This window comes from Leucoraja erinacea, chromosome 6 (genome assembly GCF_028641065.1).
Source record: "Leucoraja erinacea ecotype New England chromosome 6, Leri_hhj_1, whole genome shotgun sequence".
NCBI classification, from domain to species: domain Eukaryota; kingdom Metazoa; phylum Chordata; class Chondrichthyes; order Rajiformes; family Rajidae; genus Leucoraja; species Leucoraja erinaceus.
The window spans coordinates 54508684-54528296 of record NC_073382.1 but is presented as its reverse complement, the minus strand read 5'-3'; the positions used below and the strand labels follow the sequence as shown (position 1 = coordinate 54528296).

Below are 19613 nucleotides of genomic sequence, written 5' to 3'. Positions count from 1 at the left end.
GTGTATGTGTGGGGGGGGTGGTTAGTGTGTGTGTGTGACGCCACAGGCCACCCCGCCCTCCGCAACGGGTCCCACCTGGTCCAGTAAACAAATAAAATTGCAATGTTTCTGTTTGTAAACAAGCCATTCATGACATACCCACCTATGAAATCTAAGCCAAAAGATTGGGAAAATAAATGATTATATACAGTGTATATTTCCTGTTTAGTGTGTCCAAGTTTGAATTGATATAATCCCGGGAGAGAGGAATACAACACATCTCATCGATTACCGTAGGGATGAGAAAAGTCGGCCTGTTCATTTAAGTTACAGCGAGCGCGGTGGTTGGATCGATTTTAATCAACAGGTTCCCGGCAATGCAGTGAGGAATGATCTTGCTGTACAGAGAGGGGATACGCCTCACCATGACCCCAAAATGTACCACGGGTCGTGCTTCATTCTCCGAGTTGGGTTGGGAGACAGCCCGAGGTCAGGCAGTGATTGAGGCTGCTATAAGTTAATGAACAGTGTACTTACTCATGCAGATCAAGTCCAACGATTCTGGACACTGGCTCGTGCAAAGTGCCTAAAACAAAGTTACTTTCCTCTGGTAGATGCACGATGCTGGAGTAGCTCAGCAGGACAGGCAGCATCTCTGGAGAAAAGGAATAGGTGACGTTTGGGGTCGAGTCCCTTCTTCAGACTGAGAGACACAGATATCTTTAGTTTCTCTCTCCCCTCATTCTCAAATTGAAGAAGGTCTGGACCCAAAACATTGCCTATCCATTTTCTCCAGAGATGCCACTTGACCCGCTGAGTTACTCCAGTAAGTGTGTTTACCAGAGGAAAGTAACTGGCAGCCAGTGGGAATGCACAGGATCTGCCCTCACCCATTAATTAAGCGGGTTCAGGAGCCGGTGAAACCCGGGTCAGCACAGCCTGGGCTGCACAAAGTAGCAAACTTGGCTGGGCCGCCAGGGGTAAAGTTGCGGGGAGGGCAGGAGTGTTGAGAAGGAGGGTGTCGGAGATCATGGCAACAACTCACTCACATACCGCTGCCGCGGCGCTCCGGGTGCGGGGTCACCGCATTGTGGCCGGGGAGGGAAGTAGCTCGGGTGGCTGAGAGCGGCCATCAGGACCAGGCAGCGGAACCGGCCGCTATGTCAGCGCCTTCTGCCCGCCAGCCAGTCTCTCACCTGCACTCCCACTCTCACTCGCTCTCTCTCTCCCTTCTAATAAATGTTCTAATTATCTTAATTAACTAGTGTGCAACTTTTGGCACTGACGAGTTATGAATACCTTCTTATTGATATTTTATCTAAATTTGTGCCAAATTTCAGGTCGATACCAGACATGGGTCACAAAAGTTACATTCTAGAGTCTTTTTGATGCTCGTTCCACAGCCCATTAACTTTGTAAGAGCATGTAGCTCCACCATCTATTCGGGAATACATTCCAGATTTCAAATAGCCTGTCGGTGAAACAAAACGCTTCCTCTCAACCTTTCACTCCTCACTTTAAACCTATTATTCCTCTGGTCTTATGCAGCCCTGCCAGAGGGAAATGTTTCTCACTGGCTATCTGATCTACACCTCTCATGAGTTTGGATAACTCCATCAGTTCCACTCTCGCTTCTCCTGCTCCAAGGAAAACAAATCTTGCCTCCCCAGTCTCTCATAATTTTAAATGATGGCCTTGCGAGTGGCACCCAGATTCTGAAAAAAAAAGTCGATTTCAGAAAATGATATGCATCATTTTGGAATTGGATTTGATACATCTGGTAAGTAATTATGGGAAAGGGGTAAATTGTGCATATTGTAGTTTCTTTAAGGAATTGGCCCCATAATTCAAAGCATAACGTGTCTTCAAATGCAGAGCTGAAATACAAGCTGTGGAAATACCCATATGAGCTATCAAACGGCAAATGAATATGCCCAGAGAGTGGACGAGAAACTAGTTCCCATAATTTTAGCGAATCTCACAGCAGCGTATAAAGGATGCATTAATTCCCATGAATCCCCACAAGTCTTATGAAAAATGAAATATATAATCAGAAACACAAGAGAAAATGTAATTCAATTCCATTGGAAGTGCATGTGGATAATATTATGGGACTACTCATTGAAGTTTATTCACCCTAATATGCACAAGGAATAGCTGGGAGGTTTTTGGTTTGTTTGCAAAATGAAACTTCTTCAGATCTATCTGAACATATGATACTTTTTGTTTGTTTGCTGCTGAAGCCTTCACAAGATCTTGTAGTTTCAGGGACATAATTACTTTCATCAGCTTCTTACCCACATCCTGTAATTTAGTATGGTGTTGCGTTGGTGAATATTTTTCACATTAATATTATATAAATTGTTGTAATCTTTCAAGTGGTCAACTTATGACAGGGTTATCCTAATATCAACTATTCTATTGGGGTTATTGAAATGTCTTATTGGTGTAGAGACTGTTGAACTGGGCTTGTTATTCCAAGAGTTACTGCTGGCACCGTGCCATATTTAACATCTCTCCTGAGCCCCGGGTAACATGAATGTTGACACAAGGGCCAACCACATATTAATGGTCTTATTTGCAACACTCCTGATGATTTGACTTGGAGTTACATGGCCATACAAGTATTATTGATGGAAATATCCGGAAATAAAAACTGCAGATGCTGGAAAACCCAAAATTAAAAAACCAAAAATGCTGGAAATATTCAACAGGATGGGCAGTATAGATGGAGAAAGAGTTAACATTTCAGATTAACAGATCAGGGCGTAGAGTTGCTGCCTTACAGCGCCAGTGACCTGGGTTCGATCCTGACTATGGGTGCTGTCTGTTCACCATGTGAAAGCGTGCTCCGGTTTCATTCCAAACTCCCACATTCCAAAAGCATGCAGGTTCGTAGGTTAACTGGCATCTGATCAATTGTCCCTACTGTGAAGGATAGTCCAAGTGTATGGGCGATCGTTGATCAGCGTTGACTCCTAGAAACATAGGTGCAGGAGTAGTCCATTCGGCCCTTCGAGCCATTCATATGATCATGGCTGATCATCCATAATCAGTACCCTCGTTTCGGCTTTTCCCCCATATCCCTTGATTCCCTTAGCCGTAAGAGCTAAATCTAACTTTCTCTTGAAAACATCCAGTGAATTGGCCGCCGCTGACTTCTGTGGCAGGGAATTCCATAGATTCACAACTCTCTGGGTGAAAAAGTTTTTCCTCATCTCAGTCCTAAATGGCCTACCCCTTATTGATAAACTGTGACCCCTGGTTCTGGACTCCCCCAACATCGGGAACATTTTTCCTGCATCTAGCCTGTCCAATCCTCTTAATTCTTAAGAATTTTATATGTTTCAGTGGGTCGAAGGGCTTGTTTCCACTCTGTATGACTCAGAATCCCCGGCGATAACTTACCCACCACTGATGTTAAGCTCAGCAGTCTGAGGCTCCAGACTTTCATAAATAAAGATACATTAGGCACCCACCAGTCTTCCAGCGTTCCACCCCTGAAGATCAATGATACCTAGGACCCTGAAATTTCTTCCCTAGCTTCCCACAATGTCTGAGGATACACGTCATCAAGTCTCTAGAAGTTACAGCACATACTCCCATCTTCTAGCTCAATAAGGATTAAACAGGCAATGGCAGAATAATTCAAGTCCCAAATTCATAAATTATAGGAGCAGAATTAGGCCATTTGGCCCATCATGTTTAATCTGACATTCAATCATGGCTGAACTATCTTCCTTCTCAACCCCATTCTCCTGCTTTCTCCCCATAAGGGCTGTCCCCCGTACTAATCAATAAATTAACTTGTTAGATAGAAGAGCCTAACATAAAAAATATATATATACTTTTTAGCCCCTTGTACCTGCTTTGCCATTCATTAAATCATAACTTTTTACCTCAGCCCCACATTCTTGCTTCCTTAACATCAAAATATCTACTGATCTCTGCTTCAGATATATCCAGCAACCGAGCCTTCGCTATCCTGTTGGAAAACGGACTTTCACAGATTAATTGTCCACCTGTTAGAACAATTTATTTTCATGTACTGAATGGTTGATTCCTCATTTTAGGAAAAAGACAGAAATACTGAAGTCCGTCAGCCAGCCTCTGTGGAAAGAACAGATAACGTTGCATGAAAACTGAAAAAGAAATAAAGCAAGAGGAGATTTAGGGCCTCCTTGTATACAAGAGATGAAATCAGTTAGTCTGGAGAAGATGTATGAGGCTTGAAACTTTGGACTATAGAAATACAGTGTGGAAACAGGCCCAGGTTTGATCCTGACTACGGGTGCTGTCTGTATGGGTTTGTACCTTCTCCCCGTGACAACTGCTTCGGTTTCCTCCCACACTCCAAACAGTACAGGTTTGTAGGTTAATTGACGTCGGTAAAAATTGTAAACCAAGATGCCCCATCTAAACTAGTCCTATTTGCCTGCATTAGGCCCACATCCCGCTAAACATTTCCTATCCACGTACCTGTTGAATTGTCTTTGTAGCCTCAACTACCTCCTCTGGCAGCTCATTCCATGTACACATCACCCTCTGAGTGAAAGAATGTTGCCCCTCAGGTTTGTATTAAATCTTTTCCCTCTCACCTTAAACCTATGCCCTTTGGTTCTTCATTCTCCTACCTTCGGTAAGGGAGTCGGTACATTCAGCCTGTCTATTCCCCTCATGGTTTTATACACCTCGAAAAGATCACTCCATAGCCTCAGTCTAAAGAAGGGTCCCAACCCAAAACATCACCTATTCCTTTTCCCCTGGGATGCTGCCTGACCCACTGGGTTACTCCAAAATGTTGTGTCCGTATGTATATGTTGTTATTTGAGTATGTCGGTTTACATATGAGCTTCTCCCACAGATCTCTGCACAGAAATGCAGATGTTTAATTTTTCTTGTGGTGATTAGAGGCACCATTGAATTCAATGGAAGCTATCTCCTTTCATTTCTCAGTTATCCAGTTTTACAGCTAATCCTGCTGTTTATTGTGAGTGACTCCATTGCTGTACAATAAACCCATGTACATCAAAGTAACAACCAGAGGTATTGGGAAGGATTGTGTAATCCAGGGGTTTGTTGGTCACCATTTGCCCCATTTAACTGCAGCGGCAATATTATTTCATATTCCCACAAGATGTACCTGCGTCGAATGTTAATCGCAAAAGTGGAGCGTTTTGGTATTATGAAACACTATTGTGTGATGTAGGGTTTAAATAAAACATATCTACATGGCAGGATTATTGTCACAAAGTGTACCTGCCCAGAAGAGTATTATTCTTTAGTAACAACTAATCATGCTTTCTGAGTGATACTGCTTAATATGTTTGCTGGATGCACCATTACAAAACATGAAAGGCTAAACCAAAGGAAACGCAAACACACATGGAACTATGCTTTCTGCTGTATTTTGTAAATGTGTACTGTGGCTCGCTCCGATTCTTTAGACCATTGTTTGTTCTCGGGCTTGACTGGGGATTTGGAGGATGCTCCCAGTAGACCCCTGAGGGCATCCATTTCCTATACATCTGTTGTACTCATTGACTCGCATTAATAAATAAAATCCTCTGGAAAGATAGTATTATTTACGTTTGGAGAACTAACCAGCTTCTGAAATCGGAGCAGAAGGCCTGGGAGCCTGTCTCGGCTTGTTATTTATCAGCAGGACTTTGCAAAATCCCCGGTGGGAAGGGGGTTAGTACGCAGAACATTGTGAACATGTCTGAGAAAGTCCTCAGCAGGAAATATCTATTACAGCCCATCTGCCAACATTGGATGGTCAGCCATATTTGGCCTGCGTTGGACTTTTCTGTTGTGCATTGCCTTGCTCCGCCCAAGGGAAGCAAGCTGAAAAGGAAATGCTTTTGTCCATAGAGTACAAAAAAGTAGTGCGCTTGCTGGTAGCAGTCCTGTATTGAAAGCAAATCAATATTTTCCACTGAGGCAGGACAACTGGCTTGGGAACACATTGCATTATTGTTAGATTCCAGAGAAGAACCAATTCTTTGGAATTTGGACTAAATTGACACCTCTGAGGTATATTTACTATGTATGTCTGGAAGGTTGCCAGAGAGGGAGCTCTACTGCATTACAGTGATAGTTATTCACAATGTGGCTTCTTTATTGCATGTTGTTAAGCGGAAGGACACCATGCTGCAGACTAAGAACATCTTTCCTAATCCCTCGAGTTTAAATTTATATTGTCTCATCGGGAAGCCTGCTTTATATTGTGGAAATGTTCGTGACTTTCCAAACCCTTTCCATTGTTGCCTCCCCTCCTCCCAACGTTGTCTTTATCCAACATTCACTGATACATTTTCCAGCCACATTAATTTGGCCTTCAGGTAAGGGAGCTGTGGCTGTAACATCACCCCAGGTAAAATGAGGTAACCTGTAATGGGTCTGGGATGAGGCAGAGATCTTCCTATTATGAAAGGATTGGTAGCATGGCATATGGTGCAGATAGATAGACAGTGTGTGTAGGAAGGAACTGCTGATGCTGGTTTACAATGAAGTAGACACAGAATGCTGGAGTAACTCAGCGAGACAGGCAGCATATCTGGAGAGAAGGAATGGGTAGCGTTTGGGTCAGGACCCTTCTTCAGGCTCCCTTGATAGAAGGAATGGGGATTGCAGATAGCATTACAGCAAGGATGAAAAACACAAAGTGGTAGAGTAACTTGGCGTGTCAGGCAGCAATTCTGGAAGACATGGATAGGAAATTTCATCATTATATCAAACATTTGATCAGCCATGATCATATTGAATGGCGGAGCAGGCTCGAAGGGCCGAATGGCCTACTCCTGCACCTATTTTCTATGTTTCTATGTTCAGTTCAGGACTGACTGAATCAGTCTGAAGAAGGATTGTGACTCAATGTTGCCAATCCATTCCCTCCACAGATGCTGCCTAACCCGCTGAGTATGTATAGTATAGTTTAGTTTATTGTCATGGGTATGGTGATAAGCTTTTTGTTTGGTGCTATCCAGTCAGCGGAAAGACTATACATGACTACAATCAAGCTGTTCACAGTGTACAGATATATGATAAAAGGAATAACGTTCACCGCTAAATGAAGTCCAGTAAAGTCAGATTAAAGGTAGTCTGAGAATCTTCAATGAGGTAAAGTGCTTTGTGTTTTTTTTTGTAAACTAGCATCTGCAGATCCTTATGTCAACATTATGGTAAGGATGATTCCTACATAATCTTGTCCGCCTATGTCTGGCAATAAAAACTGGAACACCAGAGGTCAAATTAAAAATTAAGTTGTCCCTTGACACAAGGGCCTTCAAGTGATGTTGGCAACCCTGCAATGGAAACGGTTTCAATCTTAGTGTGAGAAAACATTCAAAGCACAGATTAGACATGGCCCAGAAATGTGTGTCTTCAAACGGAAGATTCTGCGTCATGATCTGGTGGAACACAGAGTTCATACCCAAAAGCAATGCACTGCGTACTACGCTATCAATCTCATCCACTTCACTGTGGAAAGATGCCAACAGGAAGCCATATGTTTCCTAACAAAAAGAGAATGAGAGTCTGCCTTGGCAGTCTGGTCTGCTCTTGTTGAGTCCCTGGTGGCATCTAAAGGGAGACCTGGAGCAGACTCCTTCCCGACATCTCAGTGGGTGTTGGCCTACAACGCCAGGAAATTCCAAAGTGGGAGAGGGAGGAGATAGATTTTTAAAAAGTGGAATTAAATTGTGCTCTGTTTTTGAAAAGAGCATGAAATGCTTGCTACTTCCAATGCTGACATTTTTTTGTGCGGATTGCACGCATGAATTACAAACCTTGCACTGCCTCAGAGCTTGAAAGCTGTGGACAGGATCAGCTGCAGAAAGACGCCGCGTGCAGCTTTAATGTGCTCTATTGACTCTGGTAATGACTTCACATTGCAGACTCCACCTGGTGTAAATGGGTGTTTAATTGAATATCAGCTGGGACTGAGTGCAGTCTTCACCTGCATTCACTGGAGATGATGGATTGCAACAAGTCAACTTAATTTGTAGGCTTCATACAGTTAGCTTTTATCATGGTGATATGTGGAGTTACAGCCTGCCTGTGCTGAATCCTTTCCAATTTCAGCTTCCAATCACTGGAAGGAAGACGGTCCATGATTAGTTTGTTAACTCTGGCTGGCGCTGACGATGGCTGCCACGGTGTACTGCTCCTTGCTGTTTTGTATGTGTTTGTCCGTTTGTGTCGTCTGTGAAAACACTACAAAGATTAGCCTCCTTTTGCTCTGGTATTTTATTTAATTCACATGTTTGTTTCATTCACATGATAATGTTTTATTATTAATGTTTAATGTTTTACGTGTCATTCCTAACTGTCACTGTATGTCATGTTGTTACTTGCAGGCAGAGCACCAAGGCAAATTCCTTGTATGTGAATACTTGGCCAATAAACTTATTCATTCATTCTGTAACTTTGGGAAGTTAAATTTCTCACTTAATTTTGTCATTTAGACTTTTAGACTTTAGAGATACAGCACCGGAAACAGGTCCTTCAGCCGACCGAGTCCGCACCAACCAGCGATCACCCGTACAATAGCACTATCCTACACCCTAGGGACAATTTACAATTTTACCAAAGCCAATTAACCTACAAACCGTACATCTTTGGAGTGTGGGAGGCAACTGGAGCCCCTTGGGAAAACCCACATGGTCACAGGGAAAACGTACAAACTCTGTACAGACAGCACCCGCAGTCAGGATTGAACCTGGGTCTCTGGTGCCGTAAGGCAGCAACTCTAACGCTGCACAACCATGCTAACCTGAATGTCCTTGAACTTAGGTTTTTTTGTATTTGCTGATGTTTGTTAATCTCAAGGAAGAGCTGCAAATATTCACGAGGATGAAAAGTAGATGTGAACAGTAAAAACCTTCTGCATCGGGATAAAATAGTATGTCAGTACCAGCCTCCATAAATGGAGGGACATAGCAGGCTATGATATTTATTTTATGGGACATGGCCCATAGGTATTTATATTCCTTTTCCATTGAGTGCTCGTGGTACTGAGCTCCTGGAAGAAGCTTTCCATTCTCATTTTCAGGTATTTGTAGCCTTTTATGATGATAATAATGTGCCACAGTTATGTTCCAATACAACCCACAACATCGGAGCCCCTGTATGTGGCAGATTTTAATACAATGCACACATTCATCTCATGAATAACATAAAAGGTAACTGCCATTGATTTTGACCTATTATTGGAAATGTTTAAGTTACATTCGTTTTTAAATAATTTTACTTATTGATCACCATTAATCAATCACCTACAATGCCAGAAGGATACATTTTAACACTTCCCGTTCCTGGAGTTTCTCTCTCTCATCCTTCCAGCAATATCTTTCTGTCTTTATATATAAAGTCATAGTCATGGAGTTATACAGCGTGGAAACAGATCCTTCAGCTCAAGTTCCCCACACTGACCAACTTGTTCCATCTACACTAGTCCTACCAGCCTGTGTTTCCCTCTATCCCTCTAAACCTATCCTATCCATGTGCCTGTCTAATTGTTTTTTATATGTTGCGATAGTACCTGCCTCAACTATCTCCTTTGGTAGCTCGTTCCATACATCCACTACCTTTTGTGTAAAAAAAGTTACCCCTCAGGTTCTTATTAAATCATATTTCAGGTTCCTATTATCTGGGCCACACTGCTGCTGAAAATATTACAGTCAGGAGTTCATTCATCAAAAGCCCAAATGCATTGTGCTGGTTATATTGATGGATTACGAGCATTTTCTGGCTGAACAAAACCAGAAAATTCTCAAAATCTCTCCATTCCTCTCCTTATGGAGATTTATACAGGTAAATCTGTAAAGAGTGTCTCTATCTCCAAAGCCACACTCAGCAAAATCAATAACCCCACTCTCACCATTGACGGCACCACTGTCTCCCCATCTCCCCAGGCCCGCAACCTTGGCGTGATCTTTGATTCCACCCTCTTCCTTGAGCCTCACATCCGCCATGTCATTAAAACCTCCTTCTTTCATCTCCGCAACATCGCCAAACTCAGACCCTCTCTCACACCTCCCGCTGCTGAAAGACTCATCCATGCCTTCATCTCCTCCCGACTGGACTATTGCAACTCACTTCTCCTTGGCATCAGCTCCACCTACATCAACCGACTCCAACTGGTCCAGAACGCAGCCGCCCAACTCATCACCCACACCAAATCCTGGCATCACATCACTCCAGTCCTCAAACACCTTCACTGGCTTCCCATCTCCCACCGGATCACCTACAAAATCCTTATCCTCACCTACAAAGCCCTCCACCATCTGGCCCCCCCATATCTCACTGACCTCCTCTCCCTCTACCAACCCTCGCGGTCCCTCAGATCCACATCAGCCGGTCTCCTCTCCATCCACAAGTCCAACCTCCGCAGTTTTGGGGACAGAGCCTTCACCAGGGCAGTTCCCAGGCTCTGGAACTCCCTCCCCCAACTGATCCGCAATTCCGTGTCTCTCACCATCTTCCAGTCCCGCCTCAAGACCCATCTCTTCACCTCTGCCTATCCTTAGCCCCACGTCCCCCTCCCTTTTCATCTGTGCATTAATTGCATCATATTGTGTTTTGAATTGAATTCTGTCTTTACTTTGTGTACTAGTCATGTCTGCTATTTATTTCATTCCCCTTACATGTTTTTCCTCTACCTGCTAAATTTTTGTAAGGTGTCCTTGAGACTCTTGAAAGGCACCCATAAATAAAATGTATTATTATTATTATTATTATTATCTAGTCTCTTCTATCTACCTCCCCTTATACCTATTTCCATCTTGATGGTCTTTCTCCCTTATGCCTTTACGTTTCTTTGGCCATTTCTGTCCATTTCCTCTTCTCTGCCACTTCTCGGCTTGAAACATCTCGTAAAACTCATCTGCCTATACCCTTCATAAGTTCTCAATAAGTAGACATTAACCTACTAGGAAGAATTAAAAGCACAAATTATGTTAATGTTTACAGGATCAATGGGGAGATCTCTACTGAGTTTCGGCTATGTAAATTTAAAACAGAGGGATTAGGAAAGATATTTATAGCATACTGGTGGTGCACGCTAAGAGGCAGCAAAATCTAGTTCATAACTTCATAAGTTCTAGGAGCAGAATTAGCCCATTCGGCCCATCAAGTCTAATCTGCCATTCAATCATGGCTGATCCATCTTTCCCTCTCAACTCCATTCTCCTGCCTTCTCCCCATAACCCCTGACACCCGTACTAATTAAGAATCTGTCAATCTCTGCCTTAAAAATATCCATTGACTTGGCCTCCACAGCCATCAGTGGCCATGAATTCCACAACCCCTCTTAATGCCTTTGCATGTCTTCTTGTGAAATGTCTTCTCTGAAATAATGAGCTAATTTTCTATTTTGAAAATTGTGTTTACATTCAACTTATTTTTAAAAGAAGTAGACATTAACCAACTAGGAAGAATTAAAAGCACAGATTTTGTTAATGTTTACAGGATCAATGGGGAGATCTCTGCTGAGTTTTGGCTATAGAATCATGTATGTCTCTAGCACAACAGTAAACCAATTTGATCTAATATTCACTGAGGCACATGATTGGATTATGTAGAAGAGTAATGGATGGGCGACCTGAGATACTGATTAATCAAACACCTGGTTGGAAATGCAGCAAATCCTTTAAAATGTGGGGGGAGGAACTGCAGATGCTGGTGTAAACTGAAGATAGACACTAAAAGCTGGAATAACTCAGTGGGACGGGCAGCATTCTCACTGAGTTACTCCAGCCTTTTATGTCTAAGTCCTTTAAAATGTTCTCCTGGTTTCCTCCTGAGAGCCATCATAATATGAACCAAAGGGTTGGTCAAAGGGAGAAGCATTCAGCTACATTTTAAATAAGAGAACATACATAAAGAGGTTTGGTGAGGGAATTCTGATCACAAGCTGGGTAGCTATGGAGGACTTGGAGGACTTACACAGTTCCCGCTGCATCAAAAAATCCCAGAGTATTATAAAGGACATTTCCCACCCCGGACACTCCCTGTTTGAACTGTTGCCGTCAGGCAGACGGTACAGATCTACAAGGACAAGGACAAACAGACTTAAAAACAGTTTTTACCCCACTGCTATAAAGGCACTAAATGTAGCCGCCAAGGAACGCAGGGGCGATACATACTAAGGGACTGTGGTACACTGTGAAATCGACAGAAGGATGGAGGGTTGGGTGTTTATGCGTGCTATTTTCATGATATTTATTTTAGTTGTTTATCTTTTTTAATATTTTACCTTGTATGTATCGTTAGCTTTTAGAAATGTTTGAATGGTGCACTGACTGGCTGACATTTTTAAATTTTGTTGTATATGGTTCATGTTACAATGACAATAAAGAAACTATTCTATTCTACTATTCTATTCTATAGACCCCAGCACTGCTGGTGGAGAGTGGTCAAAATCAGGGATGTAAGGGTGGTACAGTGGCACAGTGTTAGAGCTGCTGCCTCAGTGCCAGAAACCTGGGTTCAATCCTGACCTTGGGTGCTGTCTGTGTGGAGTTTGTACAATCTCCCTGTGACCGCGTGGGTTTTCCCCGGGTGCTCCGGTTTCCTTCCACATTCCAAAGACGTGCAGGTTTGTAGTTTAATTGGCTTCTGTAAATTGCCCGTGGTGTGTAGGATGTGAAAGTGGGATAAAATAGAACTAGTTCACGGGTCATCGACGGTCGTCGTGGATTTGGTGTTTCCACCCTGTATCTTGAAACTAAAGTAAGAAAGGCCAGACGAATGGAATGCTGATTTTTTTTTAAATGTGGAACAGGAGGTTACAAATATAGGGAGGACAATTTCATGGAAAAATTTTAGACAGGGATAAAACTTCAAAATCGGGGCATTGCTTGACCAAGTGCCAAAGAAGATTATGGAAGGATGAAAGCCGGCATATGTTAAAGTACAGGCATCAAAGTTTCAGATAGACACTTCATGTGTAAGGTGGAAGGTCAGCCTGAGAAACACTGGAAGATTATGTCTAAGAATTATAAAGGCATAGAAGGATTTCAGAATTAGATGAGTTGAGGGAGGGTCAGATGTTATCGGACAGAAGAAGGCAGTTTTAGTAATGGAGCACATGTACACTAAGGAGCTCATCCCATGGTCAAGTATTACACTAAGACTGCAAAAGGTTCACCCACAGATAATGACCAGGGAGAAGTCTAGATTTAGAAGTTAGAGATCTGAGTTCAAATAAAGAGAAAGGCTTCAGCTTTCCCTCCCCCCAAAATTGTTCATTCGGAAATGGGTTTGGACGGCCAGCGTGACAAATTGGCCTAGGTTTATTTTTGTTACGTGTGCCGTGGTACACATAACAAAACTTTGACTCTGGCTTCACCACCACTGTCTGTGGCAAAGTGTTCTAGGCCCTCACTACCATCTGTAAATAAACTAGCCCCAGAAGGATAAGGAAGACGCCAAGTGCAAGGCACCGAGGCATTAGACTTCTAGACTTTCGAGATACACCGCAGAAACAGGCCCTTCAGCCCAACAATGGGCCATTATGGATTCTACCCTTCCTGAGGTGATCTGTTGCCGGGCCTTTTCTCGCTTCCAGTTTACCCCCACCCCCATTCCCCCAAACACCTCTATCTTTCAATCTGAGGAAGGGAATTTCTGAAATTTTTCCAAAATGTCACCTATTCCTTTTCTTCAGTGATGCTGCCTAGCCCCCTGAGTTACTCCAGCATTCATTTCTATCTTCGGTATAAATCAGCATCTGCAGTTCCTTCCTAAACTCTAATGTGAAACTTGTTGAGCTTTGATAGGGCTACTTTCCCGAAACTCAGGACACATTGTTATATTCACATTATCAATATGTGGTAAAGAAAGAGATATTTCTATTCACAACTATGTTTTCCAGCTGATTCAACTGGAAAAATATACTATAGCAGAGACCCTGACTTTAAAATTTACATTAAGCAAACATATTGTCACGTAGAAGGCATAGAAATGGCAGACAGTCAGAACATTTTTCCCAAGGTAGTAATGTCCAACACTAGATGGCATAGCTATAAGTTGAGTATAGAAGCTGGGATGTAATGTTAAAATTGTACAAGGCATTGGTGAGACCAAATCTGGAGTATGGTGTACAATTTTGGTCGCCCAATTATAGGAAGGATGTCAACAAAATAGAGAGAGTACAGAGGAGATTTAATAGAATGTTGCCTGGGTTTCAACAACTAAGTTACAGAGATAGGTTGAATAAGTTAGGTCTTTATTCTCTGGAGCGCAGAAGGTTGAGGGGGGACTTGATAGAGGTCTTTAAAATGATGAGAGGGATAGACAGAGTTGATGTGGACAAGCTTTTCCCTTTGAGAATAGGGAGGATTCAAACAAGAGGACATGACTTCAGAATTAAGGGACAGAAGTTTAGGGGTAATATGAGGGGGAACTTCTTTACTCAGAGAGTGGTAGCAGCATGGAATGAGCTTCCAGTGGAAGTGGTGGAGGCAGGTTCACTGGTATCATTTAAAAATAAATTGGATAGGCATATGGATGAGAAGGGAATGGAGGGTTATGATATGAGTGCAGGCAGGTGGGACTAAGGGGGAAAAAAAAATTGTTCGGCACGGACTTGTAGGGCCGAGATGGCCTGTTTCCGTGCTGTAATTGTTGTATGGTTATATGGTTATATGAGAGGAGGAATGTTTTATGGAGATGTGCGGGGCAAGTTGTTGACACAGAGAGTGGTGCAGGCCTGGAACGCATTGCCAGGTTGGTGGTGGAAGCAGATACAATAGTGGCATTTAAGAGGCTTTTAGATTGGCACATGGAAGTGCAAGGAATAGAGGGATATAGATTATGTACAGGCAGATTAGATGAGTTTAACTTGGCATCACGTGAAGAAAGGAACTTCAGATGCTGGTATATAGAGACAAAGTGCTGGAGTAACTGCGGGTCAGGAGCCTGACCCGATGGGTTATTCCAGCACATTGTGGCCTGAGCCGTTGAGTTACTCCAGCACTGTCTAACTTGTTTGGCACAGACATTGTGGTCCGGCAGGCCGTTCTTGTGCTGTACTGTTCCAAGAATTCTACCAAATGTTTTCTCAACTTTAAGCACAACCAGAGCTGCTTTATTCAAACAGCGTCTAAAAGCCATCAGTCATGAAAATCTAATCACTCAGTCACAATGCTAACATCACTCTTGTAATGCATTTGTAAGACCTTCTCTGCAGGCTGTGAATTACTGAGGTTTGGAGACCTTACCTTGCCATTATAAATCATCTTGCCTTTAGATGATGTGAGTGCTTACATTGGTAATGCCGTTAGGTCTTAGAAGCTGCCTTCTATTGGAATGCATTGAAAAAAAGAATAATGCTACCTGCACATTTATAATCATCAATGACCTAAAGTTTCTATAAAGAGCATTTAAGACATTGAATGTATAAACATTATCAAAACATGAGCAAAACCAGGAATGAAAGCTAACTGATGTGTCTGTGAAATAACATAGCAATTTGTACTACCAGCAATGGCAGATGATGTAGTAGAAATGTCGGTAGAATTCGATAAAGCCTCACTCAAGGAATTGAGAAAGACAGGACAAGTCCTGTGAGATCTGGCAGGATATCTGATGGTTTTCCAAAACAGTCAACAGTGAAGTACAAGTGTATCGACTTTCTGCTCAACCTGCTGAAAAGTAATTTATTTGATACTTACTGTTTAGTTCAAAAGGATGCCCCCTGTGTTTTAGTTTTTTTTAGTTTTAGTTTTAAAGATACAGTATGGAAACAGGCCCTTCGGCCCACCGAGACCACTCCGACCGACAGCCACCACTAGTTCTATCCTACATATCAGAGACAATTTACAAAAGCCTATTAACCTACAAATCTGCACGTCTTTGGAGTGTGGGAGGAAACCGGAGGGCCCGGAGAAAACGCACGCGGTCACAGGGAGAACGTACAAACTCTGTGCAGACAGCACCCATGGACAGGATTGGACCCGGGTCTCTGGTGTTGTAAGGTAGCAACTCTACTCCTGCTGCACAGTGCCACCCCAGCCCATTGTGGTTTATTCTATTAAGGTGACTTAATTTTGGTGTACCGATCCTGGTTCTTTCTGATCTCTCCACCACGTGTGGTTCTATGAACAACAATGCCATTCACTCCCTACAACTGACCCTAAACTCCCGTTTCAAAATCAGATGGCCACAATGGGTGTCCACAAATTGCTCTTTTCACGACAAGGCCAGGTTCAGCCACATGCATCCCATCAGACCTGTGTGCAGTTTGGGGAAGCATGCTGGGAGATGTGCCTTGAGTAGCACAGTGGCGCAGAGGTAGAGTTACTGCCTTACAACTCCAGAGACTCAGATTTGATCCTGACTACGGATGGCTGTCTGTGTGGAGTTTGTACGTTCTCCCTGTGACCGTGTGGTGTTCTCCGGGTCCTCTGGTTTCATCCCACCTTCCAAAGGTGTGCAGGTTTGTAGGTTAATTATCTTCTGTAAATTTCCCCTGGTGCGTTGGATGCGAAACTAGTGTAACATAGAACTAGTGTATGTGTGATCATTGATTGGCACGGACTCTGTGGGCCGAGGAGCCAGTTTCCGCACTGTATCTCTAAGCTAAACTAAAGAACATGTGTGAGCCAGTATGGCAGATGGAAATGCTAAGTCTAGAGGGACATGAGCATACAGCTATTTGAAATGAGATGTTCAACTAACCAAGGAGACGTTGTCGTAAACATCTGCAGACCATAGTTATTGTGCAGGAGGATTGCTGCAGCCAGGTATCCCTGCAGAACAATGGTTCAATGGCTCTTGATTGTCATGTATGCACAGCACAGTGAAATTATTTTGCACAACCCACAAATGCACAGTCAACATAGTTTGCTGCCATTTACAAAGAAAAATTCCAAAGTCCAAAGTCCAGTCCTCAAGCTGTTCTTGCAGAGCAGAAGCTTGCACCTGTGGCACTTACTGAGTCCCAGTGGATGCAGTTGAGCCTCCTGGTTTAGCTTTATGGAGTTGGCAAAGAAATCTATGAGGCCATGCACCACTGGAGTGGCCATAGCAGCAGACAGGTGTGTAATCACAAGGCTTGTTTGGATGGATCCCCATGTGGTCTTTATAAGGCAGGTTATGATCTTTAGTTTAGTTTTGTTTCATTCCATTTAGTTTATTTTATTGTCTCGTGTACCGAGGAACACCACTGTGTCAAGCAGCCAAATACTTGCATCAGCAAGTATCCATGTTGTATCTTTCAATCAATGCACAAAAAAGCACAATGTATGTAGAAAGGAACTGCAGATGCTGGTTAAAAATACAAAGTGCTGGGGTAACTCAGCGGGTCAGGCAGCATCTCTAGAGAAAAATAATGTGTGACGTTTCAGGTTGGGACCTTTCTTCAGACTAAAGCAGTTCTTTCAGACTGTGGAAGGGTCACGACCCGAAACATCGTCCATCCTTTTTCTCCAGAGATGCTGCCTGACCTGCTGAGTTATTCCAGCACTTTGTATCTTCATAAAGCACAATGACTTACTCAATTTATTCGCGTTTTCAATGATCTTTAATGACTTCTATTTATTTATTTCACACAGCTAAATTCTACCGCAAAGCAACTGATTGAGATGGATAAAAAGTGTCTGCCAGTTACACAGAACAGTAATGTGCCACTGTCAGCCGCTATCATTGCAGGTGCCAGCCCGTCCCCCGGCTCTCCCATAAACAGCGGTGGGGCAGCCTGCGCAGTTCACAGACGGCTCGACGGCAAGAAAAACGCCAAGAAACGGCACTCCTTCACTTCGTTCAGCATGTCACACAAGTCTTCCCAAGCCGTCAGCAACAGGCACTCCATGGAAATCAGTGCGCCCGTTCTCATCAGTTCCAGTGACCCCAGGGCTATCGCCAAGATTGGAGAGGTCCCTCCTCTGTCATCTAGTGCGCCTACCCAGGTAAATGCATCTTGTGAAAAATATTCCAAACTAATACAATCTCGATCAAGAATTGCATTTCATTTATTTCCTTGTGTAATCTGTTAAAAAGTGTATCTCATTCGTATAAATCTGGAGAGTGTGAGGAGAGAAGGCAGGAGAGTGCATGGGGAGGGCAGGAGAATGGGGTTGTGAGGGAGAAATAGATCCGCCATGATCGAATAGTAGAGTAGACTCGATGGGCCGAATGTGTCTTATAATCTAGGATTTTCTATCTCATGGGTGATTCATAAATGTCCAATGTACTGAAATAGAAGGCACAGCCAAAATCGCACATGGAGTTCTGTCTAATATGTTATTAATGATCAGACTCCAGGTGAGGACACGTAGCTAGAGTGGAATGCAGGGAATGTTACACCGCTACAAAGCAGCTTTCCGTTATGTTGTGGGGACTAACAATGTGGATCAGTTCTGATGCCCACTTGTGTTCAAATCTTGATAGATCCTCATCAGTATCATTCTGACCATGGTCCGATGTAAACTCAGCGTTGTTGGATCTGTATCATGTCCAACCTGTGCAAGAGTAGGTTCTCCATCAGAAATGCTGGTAAATGGCGGACATTTTCACACTAGTTCATGTTCTTAAATCACAGGAGCAGAAATAGGTAATTCGGCCCATCGTCGACTCTGCCATTCAATAGTGGCTGATCTATCTATCCCTCTCAACCCCATTTTCCTGCCTTCTCCCTGTAACCTTTGACACCCTTAAGGGCCTGTCCTATTTAGGCGATTTTAGGCAGCTACAGGCGACTAGGCTGTTGCTACATGTTCGCCGGGGTGTCGCCTGTATGTTCGTGAGTCGTCTCCTCAGTCGCCCAAAGAGTCGTAGCGTTTTTCTGGTCGTAGCTGGATTTTCAATATGTTCTAAATTTTTTGGCAACAGTCGGTGACTGTGGGTTTGACGCCAATGAGCGTAGCTTGACTTCTCCTGATGTAGGTGCTGTCGTAGGTTGGCACCAGGTGACGTAGGTTGTCGCCGATGCTGACTTTGGTTAATTCCATTGGCGACTACCTACGTCAAGCGGCGACAGGTACCTGCGTCAAGAGAAGTCAAGTAGCGACAGGCATTGGAAAAACCCGCCACAGAAGTCCACTGAAGTCAAGCTACAATAGCCAGTCACGATGCTAATGAATGAAGTCCATCTACGCCTATACCCGCGACAATCAATGACAATGTACGACCATCGACGATAAGCTACGACCGAACCGGTGACAACCTACGACAGCTGACGCGACTAGCTACGCCACTCTACGACAGTGGCGCCTCTGTGGGAAACACTTCACGTGGTCAGGTGACTATAATGTGTTGACATTGTGCATTTTGCGTTGGGGACATTGGACATTTTCCACGACCCTCCTAGCCCTGGATAGCCTGTAGTTGAAGATCCTCCACTCCCTTGACATCCGTCTGTGAGGGTATGGCTTCATCATCCATGACCTGAGTGCGAAGGCATCATCACCAACCAGTGTGTAGGGGATGCCAGGGTTGTCTTCTCCTGGCAGAGGTGCTGGATCAGGAAAACCTGCTCTTCCTTCTTCCAGTGCTTGCCCAAGGGAGGTCTCTCTCCATCTGCGACACAAACAGGAAGTTGTAGTTTGCATCCACCACAGCTAACAGTACGATGGAGTGGAATGTCGTGTAGTTGAAGTACATAGAACGTCCCTTGGGTGGACACGGGA

General features: G+C 43.5%; 1 protein-coding gene across 1 annotated transcript in view; it reads left to right on the top strand.

Moving 5' to 3' along the window:
* The window catches only part of LOC129698154 (E3 ubiquitin-protein ligase SH3RF3-like), a 279328-nt gene that overhangs the window by 218590 nt on the left and 41125 nt on the right, over positions 1-19613 (top strand). The window contains exon 4 of the mRNA XM_055637083.1: positions 17541-17894. Coding sequence (XP_055493058.1) covers positions 17541-17894 — 354 coding nt within the window. The remainder of the gene's footprint in view (positions 1-17540; positions 17895-19613) is intronic.